At 41.5% G+C, this 12,656-nt stretch overlaps 1 protein-coding gene across 4 annotated transcripts in view; it reads left to right on the top strand.

Annotated features, from left to right (window-relative positions):
• The window catches only part of NT5C2 (5'-nucleotidase, cytosolic II), a 252,325-nt gene that overhangs the window by 115,429 nt on the left and 124,240 nt on the right, over positions 1 to 12,656 (top strand). For 3 of the 4 annotated variants that reach the window (XM_073596131.1, XM_073596132.1, XM_073596130.1), the window contains one exon: positions 3,680 to 3,801. In XM_073596131.1, the coding sequence (XP_073452232.1) occupies positions 3,701 to 3,801 (101 nt within the window). In that variant the 5' untranslated portion in view covers positions 3,680 to 3,700. Of the gene's footprint in view, positions 1 to 3,679; positions 3,802 to 4,562; positions 4,797 to 12,656 lie in introns of those variants that run through there. The other variant, XM_073596133.1, reaches the window with a different exon arrangement.

The raw sequence follows: 12,656 nt of genomic DNA, 5'->3' as shown, positions 1-12,656 counted from the left end.
TTTCTTCAACTAATATCCTCCAGGCCCTTTATTAGCTTTGTTGCCCTTCTCTGTACTCTCTCCATTTTCAGTACATCCTTCCTGAGGACTGGTGCCCAGAACTGGACAGCATACTCTAGGTGCGGCTGGACCAAAATCTTGTAGAGTGGGAGAATTATCACTTTATCTCTTGAGTTAATCCCCTTTTTAATGCATGCAAATATTCTGTTTGCTTTGTTATCGGCAGCTTGGCATTGCATGCCATTGCTGAGCCTATCATCTACTAGGACCCCCAGGTCCTTTTCCATCCTTGATTTCCCCAGAGGTTCTCCCCATAGTGTATAGATTGCATTAATATTTTTGCCACCCAAATGCATTATTTTACATTTTTCCACCCTAAACCTCATTTGCCATGTAGTTGCCCACCCCATTAATTTGTTCAGATCTTCTTGCAAGGTTTCCACATCTTGCATCTTGCGGAGAAGTTATTGCCCTGCTTAGGTCAGTATATCAGTAGATGATAATAATAAAGTCAGCAGTCCAAAACGCAGATAAAAAGCACTTCTACTCCAGAGAATATTGTTGAAAATATCTGCCTAAGCGTAGCCTGCTATTACCGTATCATCTGTGTTCTCCTCGAATGTTGGTTTCACTTTGCTACGAAGAGCTTGACTTTTGACTCCTGGCCTAAGCCCTGGCCTGAATTGTACCTGTTTAATAAGTTCACCCTTTACCAGCAATGAGGTGTTTTCGATTGGCAGAATTCAGAAAAGTTGGGCCCCTAGAAGCAACATTGAAGTTGTTGTAAAGGCAGAAGGTTTTTTATTTGATGCATTCTATGCATTAAGATAAAAAGCCTTCTGTGTGCAGCAGCCCTCCTAATACTTACCTGAGCCCATCTTGATCCAGTGATGTTGCACAAGAGACTCGGCTGTTTGGGACTCTCCCTCCTCAAAAGCAGCAAAGTGCCGTTGGCTCCCGCTGCTGTCAATCAAAGTCAGTGAGCCAATGAGGAGGGGGGGCAGGGCTGGGCCGTGGCTCTGTGTCTGAATGGACACACAGAGCTGCGGCTCGGGTGCCCCCATAGCAAGCCGCTTGCTGTGGGGGCACTCAACAGGAGGGAGGGGCCAGGCGCACCGAAAAGTGACCCGAGAAGAGGAGGATCTGTGCAAAACCACTGCTCAGAGCAAGTAGGTAAGACATGTTTGTTTATTTTGAAACAATAAAAAAAAATTAGACTTTAGTATCACTTTAAGTTAGATCAGGACACACAGAGCAGGGTTTTCTGGCTGATGAAGACGGCAACATAAAACTTGTGATACCTGTTTTTAAAGAGGACTTGAACTTAAAGTGGAGTTCCACCCCAAAAAAAAAAAAATTACTGTACTTAAAAAAAATAAAGCAAAAACATTTGGAGAATTTTTTTTTTTTTTTTACTCACCTCTAAATGCCTGTTGCCAGGGGGTCCTCGTGGTCTGCCTCCTTCGGTGCCTGGGCTCCTGACGTCACTTCCCTTTGCGCAGAAAGGGAGATCGTCTCTCTCCCCTCCCTCTTGTCAATCATCTGGGACACGTGACAGGTCCCAGATGATTGCGCGGCCAGTCACGTCGTGCGGCTCGCGCATGCGCAGTGGGTGCCTGGCTGTGAAGCCACAGCCGAGTGCCCACAGTTAAAATGCCGGCGCCGCCAAGCAGAGGGGGAGACGAGCGGGACTTCGATCCCCCCGCATCGCTGGACCCTGGGATAGGTAAGTGTCCGATTTATTAAAAGTCAGCAGCTGCAGTATTTGTAGCTGCTGACTTTTAATTTTCTTTTTTTAAGCGGAACACCGCTTTAAGATGTTTTAAATGTAACAGATTAAGCCTTTGATTTAAAGGGGAGTTGACAGTGTTAAAAAGCTTTTATGATTTATGGCTTTGCGATTCTGTATATACGGTAAATCAAAGCAGTCATGTTTGTTATAATTTCAGCTTTGTTTTCTTCTTTATATTGTTGCACAGGAATTGTGTTTAAGAATTTGTTCACAAGGTTTCAGCTATTATTCTGCTAGTTCAGCAGGGACTGGCATAATTTCAATCCATCTATGGCCATTCCTGTGGAAAGGAGTCGGCTCCTCTCCAACGGGACTGTTGGAAAATTGTGTGGGATGGGGGAATCAATTTGTGTGTGGGGTTTTTTTTTTTTTTTTTTATCATCTTCCCTCATCCTAAAACAGAAATCAACTAGGGTTTTCTTTCTGTCCAATTGTTGTTTTTTGTACAAGGGCTGATTTCTTCTTTTATTTGCAGGTCACTTTAGTGTTATTTAGTCTCACCCTTTATTTTATTTGATGTACCCTGTAATATTCTTCTAACAACAGACATATATCAGTATGGTAAAATCATTTTACAATGGATTCTTTAAAATATGCAATAAATTCTAAAATATTGCGAGAAGAATTTACAAGAGGGTGCTGAAGGGTAACATGGTAATATAAAAGTGCAAAACCTAGGCCTAGTGTTTTATAGAGACCTCATAATTTCCAGGGACTTTGTATTTCATGCTAGAATTGAGCATTGCTCCATTTTACAGAAAACAAATCTTTGATCCATACCAAACGCACCCACCTGTCAGCCCACATCCACCAAGACCCAGGGGGGACTCTAAATATTTTTCCCTTTTTTATGGTCCAGCACAATTCTAATCGCATGCTGTATACTTCATATAGTTTATGAGACACTCAGGAGATGTGCCACTGTCTTTCTCTGAACTATTTACAAGCTCCTAATGACCTTGTTGCCTACAAAGTCACTGCATTCTACATTCCATGAAAAGGCACACTTCCATCACCCCCTACATTGCTAAACCATTATTTGAGCAAACTAACCTTGACATGTACATGTGGAAACACATACAAAGCTGACAATCATGGTCTTTTTTAATGGGATTAGAATGCTTGCTTTTTATAAAACCATGTTTCTTCGTTATCTGAAGAGCATGATGTTTAAGCAAAGTGCTAATGCATTAAATTCCCTTATTCACTGAGGATATGCATAGAATAGCAAGGACATTCAGCAACTCGCAACAACCAGAAGTAATCTTTTAGTTCAGTTTTAGAATACATTTGAATGGTTGTTACGGAATTGTGTATGTAAAACATTACTGCAATGCATACTACCATATTGAAAAATCCTTTAACATCTTTTTGTGGTAAAACCAATTTCTAATTGCAGGAATTACAACTATCTTTTCTGCTGATCATTCTCATCATCACTTTGTTGAAGAGTAGTGGTGGTGTTTTTGCAGATTAAATTTGCTTCATGAATCTTAATAACTGGTTGTTTTCTGTTTCATTGAGGAAACATGAAAAGGAAGAGTATCCATTCGCTTTGTACTAGTGACACAAAGCTGGCATCTGAGTTAACAGTCTGTATATGAGATAAGAATAAAATTAAGTGGGTGAAGAAGACGGCCGCTGTTTAATTTTAGAGTGCACAATAAGACATTGGATGTTTGAAGTCTGTACAGCATTTCAGATCTGCAGCCTTATCCCTTCCTCATAATGGCTCCGGAGAGTGGTCATTTGGATTCATAGTTCCACCCCAAGTCCAACTTTGAATCTCTGTAACCATTAGATGAATTGTATCGATTTATTTTTTGTGTAATTTTTCTTTTCATTTTGAAGCTAGTTGTAACTGTAGCCTTCCTGTTTTTTTCATAGAACCAAGGACTTGGCTTAAAAATGACAACATCATGGAGTGATCGTCTCCAAAATGCAGCAGACATTCCTGCAAATATGGATGGCCTTGCAATGAAAAAATATCGGCGTGAAGCTTATCACAGGTAATTCATGTTATGTCTTAGCTTCCTGGACCCGCAGTATATTATTTTTGGAGGTAGGTGGAGAGCACCATGTTAGAATGTAAAATCTTGGAAACTCCTGGTTGGAGAACAATGATCACTTTTGTTAGTGTATGACATTAAAAATATCCAGCGTGTTTTAAGGGCTTGTAGCACCCCCTCAGACAAAACCATTTCTCAAAAGAGGTGGTTTGTTTAAAAGAACTTCAGAGAGGGCTACTGAATTTGAATTTGCCAATGCTGTGTAGTTCATTACTAGAATTTGTAAAGTGTAAAGGCTTTGATAAAGGCTACATTCATACAGTCCCCCTAAATGTTTAAAATGCTGAAACACCTTTCTTAGATCGTGCAAGTTTGACATGCAGTAATCACTCTACAAAAGCACCTAAAGTCTTCTTTTAAAATCTTAAGTGTAAGTATAGCCACAACTTTCTGAATTCATTTCACAAAATAGGGAAGAGTTAAACCCCATCAGGTATTTATTTTTTATTTTTTTGCTGCATGTGTCCTGTTGGGGAGATTTGCCTTCATTTCCTTTTCTGGAAGGCTAATTACATATTTCACTAGAATCCTGGTCATGGCATAGAAGTTAGAAAACACTAATAGTAACTTTGATCTGTCATTTTTGGAGTATTGCATATGCTGTCACTTGCATGTAATGAAGCAATGAATAATATGTTTGGTACTGACATCAAGAGGTTTAATGGCTCCACCCTCATTTTTGACATACTGAGCTGTCCGATCCACAAAACATGTTCTTCTTCACTGCTATAAGAGTCATTGTAGTGAACACATTAATCTGTGCCTAGTTCTGCTGAATGATTCCATCACATCTACCCCATCAAGTGTCATCTGACCTTCCAGAGAGGACAGTGAGAATTTTGATATCCATTATTTATAACTTACTGGGTATATGCCAACATGGACCAGCCACCATCCATGTATGTGGAATACAGGGGTCATGATGCAGCCCACAGGTATTGTGCCTTATACTGTCATGTTCAGCTTCTTTATCTTCATCAATGACTGCTGTAGTTATTTTCCATACCTGAAAGTCATCTATTTTTCTTAACATCTTAAATACGAATTAGAAAGGCTACCACAATTTGTAACTGTTAAGCCACAGATTACTGTCCTCGTGTTAGATTTGTGTTTTCTATAACCGTATGCTTTGTTTGCCATAGTGTTCAAGAGGGGAATTATTTTAGTAATTCTGTATTGCTATATAGCAGCCAGTCAGATACAGGCCGCTGTTTTCCAACAGTCATTTACCATTGTAGATTTGAACCTGATTGATTGGTAAAAGGCAAAACAGCAGATAGATCTTCCCTCTGACACACTGATAAGTAAGAGCTAGAAAGTAGGTCTTCACATTGGGGCGATTTTTAGGCGCTTTAGCGCTGGAAATAGTCTCTGTTAAGCGCCTGAAAACTGCCTCCCATTCATTGCAGTGTGACTTTTCACACTGGCGCTTGTGAGGCGCTTCCAAAAAGTCCTGCAAGCAGCATCTTTGGGGAGGTTTGGGAGTGCTGTATTTAACTCCCAAAATGCCCTGGCCATTGGAATGAGTGGGCAGCGCTTCCGAAGCGCCGCAACGCGGGAGTGTTTAACCCCTTCTTTGGGGTTAAAAGCGTTCGAAATCCACCGCTTAAACAGCGCTAAAACGAGCGCCGCTTTAGCGATGCCCCGGCCCCAGTGTGATAGGGGTCCGTGTTGGTTGGGTTTCACAAGCGAAAAATATAAGTAGAGGATCCTTTTTGTTTCTAAGTTTGGAATTTTTTGTTTACCAACTTGTGTGATATACTTAGTATGATTATTATTACAATTATAAAACAATGTTGACAGACCTGTTATTTTTCTTTTACTGGCCTTCATCTTGCATATCATTGTATGCGGTTTCATACATTCCATTATATTTACTAAATTGAGCATAGGCCAACTCCAAAGATCTCAGTGATATAGCAGTACTTTTGTTATACTAAAAAAAAAAAGTACACATATACAAAAATAAAATTGAAAATGTTTGGATACAAAATACATGAAGTAGTAAATTATTTTGAGATGTCTTAAAGTGCTTGTAGAGTATGTATGTTACAGGATTTGACTAACCGGGGCTGGGGGGTTACAGTTATGGTGGTAAGAACCATTGAATTGTGTAAAGATCCCATTTAATGACATTCGGGTAATTAATTCTGTTTTATTTTCAAATGTAGAAAATAAAAGCATGTGATTGGTTGCATGTTACTTTGTACTCCTCCTCCTTTATACTGTCCTATATATAAATGTGTGTGGTAATATGTAATGTATAGCTTTTTGCCACCCTAAGATATGATTTTTTTTATGCTTTGGGAACGTGTACCACATTCAGCTTGTACCAGACTTGCATGCTTGGCTGACCTTAGAGGAAGTCCTTTACGGAAGCCTCAAGTGTTGTATAGATCACCTAGTGTACCATTATTAAGGGGCTCATGACATTTTCAAAAGGATTCAACAGAATAATTTACATTTTAAATGATTTAGGGACCCAAGTAGTCTGCTGTAAGAACTTTTTTTTTCGAGACCCAAGGCCTTTGCTTTGAGCAAAACAGCAGCCCTAAATTCACAGTAGATTTCAAGCTTGTACAAAAGAAAATAAAATGTTTCCAGAATGTATGTTCTAAAGCAATACTTAATGTTACTGGAATCAGTGTGTGTCACATAATCATAAGAATAGTAATTATGACTTTTTGTCCTCCTTAAATATGTAAATAAGCAGTTTGAGCAACTTCAATCCTTTTGTGTAATGGCCCTTAACCCATTAATGCTTCTTGTTCCAATATTAGAACAGTAGTGATGTGGGAGTTATTTATAATCTACTACTCTAGTTAACATATGAATTTTATGCGCACATTTTAAAAAAAAGTAACCTTTATGGGTTAATGCACATATACAGGAAATCATTAAAAATTAACCAGTGCTAGAATATCTAAAATGATGTGCGTTTTCTCTACTGTCTTTTTGTACAGATCTGTTTTTTTTTTTCTTTGACCACCTGCACACTTTCTTTATTTGTAACGAATACCTGATACTAAGGCCCCTTTCACACTGGGGCGCTTTGCAAGCGCTACAGCGTTAAAAATAGTGCCTGCAAAGCGCCCTGAAACAGCCGCTGCTGTGTCTCCAATGTGAAAGCCCCGAGGGCTTTCACACTGGAGCGGTGGGCTGGCAGGACGGGAAAAAAAGTCCTGCTAGCAGCATCTTTGGAGCGGTGTATACACCGCTCCTACACTGCTCCTCCCCATTGAAATCAATGGGGCAGCGCTTTGCCGTGGTTTTAACCCTTTCTCGGCCGCTAGCGGGGGGTAAAAGTGCAGCGCTAGCGGCCGACTATTGCCGCTAAAACGATGGTAAAGCGGTGCTAAAAATAGCGCCGTTTTACCGCCGACGCCACTCCGGCCCCAGTGTGAAAGGGGCCTTAAGATCAGTTTAAGAACCTAAAATAAATGAAAACCTAAATTGGCCTAAAACCATAATTTCTTTCTTTGTCCATTGAGGGACACAGTAAGTCTTTAACCTTCAAGTTATGCTATTGCCTAGAGGAGAATTGAACATTGGTAAACAAAAAAACCTGTAGCCTAGCCCAGGATAACCCCTCTAACTATCCGTATCCCTCAGTTGTTTGCTAGTGCCTTAGGAAAATTACATATATATATATATTTTTTTTTTTAAAGCTTTGGTGTTTTGGACTAACTCATTTTTGATGGTGTGTTTTTTTTAATTTTTTTTCCTTCTATCAAGACTCTTATCTACATTGCCACTGGAGCTTTGTCCCCAGCATGGTTGGCTTCAGCCTGGCTTTTGGAGTACCGCATCTGGACACTTCTCAAACTGGATGTGTTAGAACAGCCTGGAAGTGACCTTCAGGCATTGGGTTCCACATAGGGCACTTTCCTGACTTCCATATTTCCCACGCTTAGTGAGTAGACTACTTGGACTGAGTCTTGTGAGCTACTTCAGTTACCTAGGTCTTTGGGTGTCTTTATTGCCCACATGCTTTTGGGAGACTTCAGATGTGTCTTTGCAAAATTTAGCCACGCTGGGTGGTTTTTCTTACGAAAAGGCTTCCGTTTTGCCACTCTACCCCATAGCCCAGAAATATGAAGAATACAGGAGATTGTTGTCACATGTACCACACAGCCAGTACTTGCCAGATATTCCTGCAGCTCCTTTTAATGTAGCTGTAGGCCTCTTGGCAGCCTCCCTGACCGGTTTTCTTCTCGTCTTTTCATCAATTTTGGAGGGATATCCAGTTCTTGGTAATGTCATTGTTGTGCCATATTTTTTCCACTTGATGATGGCTGTGTTCCATGGTATATCTAATGCCTTGTAAATTCTTTTGCACCCTTCTTCTGACTGATGCCTTTTTAACAATGAGATCCCTCTGATGCTTTGGAAGCTCTCTGCGGACCATGGTTTTTGCTATAGGATGCGACTAAGAAAATGTCAGGAAAGACCTACTAGAACAGCTGAACTTTATTTGGGGTTAACCAGAGGCACTTTAAATGATGGCAGGTGTGTACTGACTCCTATTTAACATGAGTTTGAATGTGATTGGTTAATTGTTAACACAGCTGCATCCCCAGTTATAAGAGGGTGTGCACACTTATGCAACCACATTATTTTAGTTTTTCATTTTTATCCCCCACTTTTTTTTTCAATTGAGTCATACAGTTTTTAGGTCACATTAAAGGTGGAAATGATTTATCTTTGTCTCATTTTGTTACATCACAGAAACCTGACATTTTTAACAGGGGTGTGAAGACTTTTTATATCCACTGTAACTGTTTCCAAGTTCATTACTTGCTTTAAAGAGCATGTGGAATAGGAGAATGAAGCGTTAACATTCAATTGTGATGATTTGCTAGACAGTGGTTCTCAACTCCTGTCCTCAGGACCAACTAACAGGCCAGGTTTGCAAGATAACTAAAATACATCACAGGTGATGTAATTTGCTGCTCAGTGATTGCAGTTTTCTAGTCTGCATTTCCCCAAGGTAATATTTAAAATCTGGCCTGTTAGTGGGTCCTGAGGACAGAAGTTGAGAACCACTGCTAGAAGCTTTCTGTCTCAATTCTCACATATTTCTCATGTCAGTTCTTATACTTAGGGCACATTGGCTCAAGCGTTTGACTGTGGAAACTTTGTGTAAAAAGCTTTTGATCCCCTTGACCTTCAAGCGCCAGCTCTGTACAGCATTATCAAGGATGATACTGGTGGCAAAAAGCACCAATCGTACCCAGCAGAAGAAGCCCAAGGAACAAATTGTAAGTCTTATCCTCTGTATGTTAATTCATTGTGTTTCTCCAATTCCTCAGCCTCCATGTTGACATTCTTCTATCACTGAGAACCGGGTTTTATCTGGTCTAGTTGCTGAGAATTCTGGCTCTGGAGTCCGAAGTTCCTCCTTCCCTTCTTTTAGAGGATCCTCACTGTGGACATCAGCCTGTTGGGCTGAGGAGGAGTGCTGGGAACCCAGTTGCTGCAAAAAACTTGGTCTTTGGAGGGGTCTTGTCTCAGTCAGCGTTCTGGAACTTCAGGTCATTTGGCTGTCTACAGCAATGGATCACCCCACTGGAGGGTCATCCTATCCTGGATTTAGTCAAACAACACTATAGCAGTAGCATACATCAATTAAGCAGTAACCAGAAGGCTTGCCATGGTAAGAGGTAGATCGGATACTGTCCTGGTCAGAACTTCATGTTCCAACTTGTCAGTCATTTACATTCCAGGCAGACTTGGATCCGTGGGAGTGGTTCTTCACACCTGGAAGTGTTACAGGATCTCTACCATGCGACTCCATGGGATCTGAATCTGGTTCTCTCTGCACTTCAGAAACCGCCATTCAATTGTCTTAGAGACATACCTCCTCTCTTCTCTTACCAACAAGGTGGTGTTTGTTGTAGCCATTGCTCTACGAGGCAAGTTTCTGAACTGGCTATCTTGTCCTGCAAGGAACCCTTTTTGATTCTGCATATAGAAGACGCATGGGACATGGTGGTGTTGGGGCCCATGCCTTTCTTCTTGCCTAAGGTAGTTTCTGCCTTTCTCGTCAATCAGGACATTGGTCTTCCATCCCCTCTGTCCTGCTGCAGTTTACCAAAAGGAAATTGCCCTTTATTGTCTGGATGTGGTTCGGGTTGTGAGAGTCTATCTCTCAGTCACTGTTTCTTTCAGAAAAACTCATTTTTGTAATCCCTAATAGACTTTCAGATTGTTTCTCCATCTTTACGTGGCACAAGGAGACCATCATCTAAATGTATTGTTTCAAGGAGGGGGTTTCACCCCTGTGACTGCTTCTTGGGCTTTTTGGCTTAAGCAACTGTTTCCTATAATTGTAGGGCTGCCACCTTGCCTTCTGTTTATACATCCTCTAAGTTCTTTTAGATGGTTGTTTCAGCCTTACCTTTGCCTTGAGCATAAGGTCCCTTTCTTGTGCTTGTTAGCTTTTGTTTGTGGTGTTGCCCCCCCAGCCCCTCCACTCAGTTGGACTACTTTTGGACTTAACAATGCTTCCTGTGTCCCTTAGTGGACAGGAAAGAAACTGGGATTTGTGTATGCACAGTAAAATCCTTTACTTGGAGTCATTAAAGGACAGATGTCCCATCAAAAAGCATGCTGGTATAGTCAAAGGGGTTTTCCTGGGCTGGCCTACAGGTTTTATGTTTGCCAATGTCCAATCATCTTGTAGCTGGCAGTAAACCTACCATTTCAATTTAAGACGGGCTTGTCTACACATAAGAATGATGTGAAGTGCAGTATCAAAGCAGGCAGTTCAATCTCAGGTTGCTGAAATTGTGATATTTATAATGCTTGCCTGTATGTCTATTTCTTCCCTTCCCTTCTCTTCCCTTTTCTCCCCTTTTCTCCTTCCTAGTCTGATAAAAAGACTATAGTAGAATCATTCAAAGAACTGCTATATAGAACACTCCCAATATGGTAAAATAAAAAGGCCACTCGTTTTACTTTTAGGATGGGGATATTGACAGTTTTAAACTTACAGTTTATTATGCGAGGCATGGAATATTGCTGAAATAAAATGATGAAAATAGTCTTAGTTCACTCATTGAATTCATATAGAATCGATGTATCATGTGCTGTACTCCTTTTGAGGAATTGACCTGGGAATGAATGCACTGAGTGTAGCAGTTTACTAGTACATATTTGCTGCATATAGCTGCTAATACTGATACAAATGTAACAACTTAAAAAAAAGTTAACTGTGTAAGGCAGGGGTCCCCAACCACCGGGCTGCGGCCTCTCTGCAGCTGGGCTGTGGGTGTGGCAGAGGGTGGGCCCCATGAGAGACCCAGGTGGATCAGAAAGGCGGGCGGATGAGAGAAGCGGGCTGGCAAGCAGAGAGATGACATCATGCTCTCCTGCCCTCGCTCAGAAATGACCACAGCACAGAGGCCTGCCTCTGTGCTAAATGAACCAGTGCTGCCACCAATGCAGTGACAATCTGAAGGCGACGTAGCAAGTGTCTTTCCAAATCTGGTGGCACTGGCAGGCAACATGGCAAGTGACAATCTGTGCCTGGTGACAGGCAGCGTGGCAAGTGACATTCCTCATCGGGTGGCAGGCAATGCGGCAAGTGACAATCTCTATCTAGTGGCAGGCAGAGTGGCAAGTGACATTCCGCATCTGGTGGCAGGTGACAATTCACATCTGGTGGCAACTGACATGCTCAGGGCTCCCACTGATTTGGCATTATGGTGAGTCAAACGATTTCATTTTATATTAGTGTTTATATTACAGTGTAATAATAGAAATAATGCGCTTCAATCTTCCTGACACCATATCAACCATGGTGCCGTGATGATTGAAGCGCCAACACCAACCATTGCTCCGACAGATTGCCTGTGAAAAATCGTTCTCATATTGAGATCCTTGTGTGTTTACTTCTGTAGATTTCATTAAGAGTGGATCAGGCCAACTATCAAATTTCTATTTGAATAAAAAGCAATGTGATTTCTGATGCTATTCAGAATCACAGGCTCCAGGCCAGGACTTGCTGTTCCAGAAAAGCAGGGTATATGCAGTTAATGCCGAAACAACTGCAGCCAAAAACCAAACCAACCCCCCCCCCAGAAAAATCAGCTCAAGGGACATACCTTACAGTCAGTAGGATGTGTCCCTTGTGCTGATGCCTCTTTTTTGTTAGTAGAAATTTTCCTCTGTCTATCCCCTCATCTTTCCCTTGCCACTTTAAAGGATCAGTTCACCTTTGTACAAAAAGTTAATAAATGCACATCTTTTTGCAGGTAAAAAAAGGTGCATTTATTCTTTTTTGTATTAGGAGCCTGTAAAGCATTGCACCAGCGATCAGAGAATCACTGATACCATGCAGGTCTCCTCCACACTCAGTGTATCCGCTTACCTCTACATCCTATACGGCTAAGCCGATATTTGCTGACAGGAAGACTCAAACTACCACAGCGCTCTACAGCCCGTGGTAGTTCATTGAGAACTACAAGCCGACAGCCGCTAAGGCTGTCGGGACTTGTAGCTCATTTATACACCGAGCTCTGCATATGAATGATGCGCCCGTGTGGGCGGAGCCCCGCATGGCTGCGCTGCTTTCAAAAACTGGTAGTTAGTATGGGAAACTTCTCTGTGTACTGCTGCCACAAGGAGGGTGGGCAGCGGGTGGCTGCTGTAGCACTGGGAACATATTGCATGTTCCACCCTAAAATCGGGTGGAACATGTAACATGTTCCTAAAGATGAACTTATCCTTCAGTCTCCTGGTGCTGGGGTGAGGGTTGTTAATAGAACTAAGGGGTTGTAACAAGCTCGCAT

Source organism: Aquarana catesbeiana, linkage group LG08, assembly GCF_042186555.1.
Source record: "Aquarana catesbeiana isolate 2022-GZ linkage group LG08, ASM4218655v1, whole genome shotgun sequence".
NCBI lineage: Eukaryota > Metazoa > Chordata > Amphibia > Anura > Ranidae > Aquarana > Aquarana catesbeiana.
Note: the sequence above shows the minus strand (reverse complement) of the source record. Positions and strands in the feature narration are given on the sequence as shown.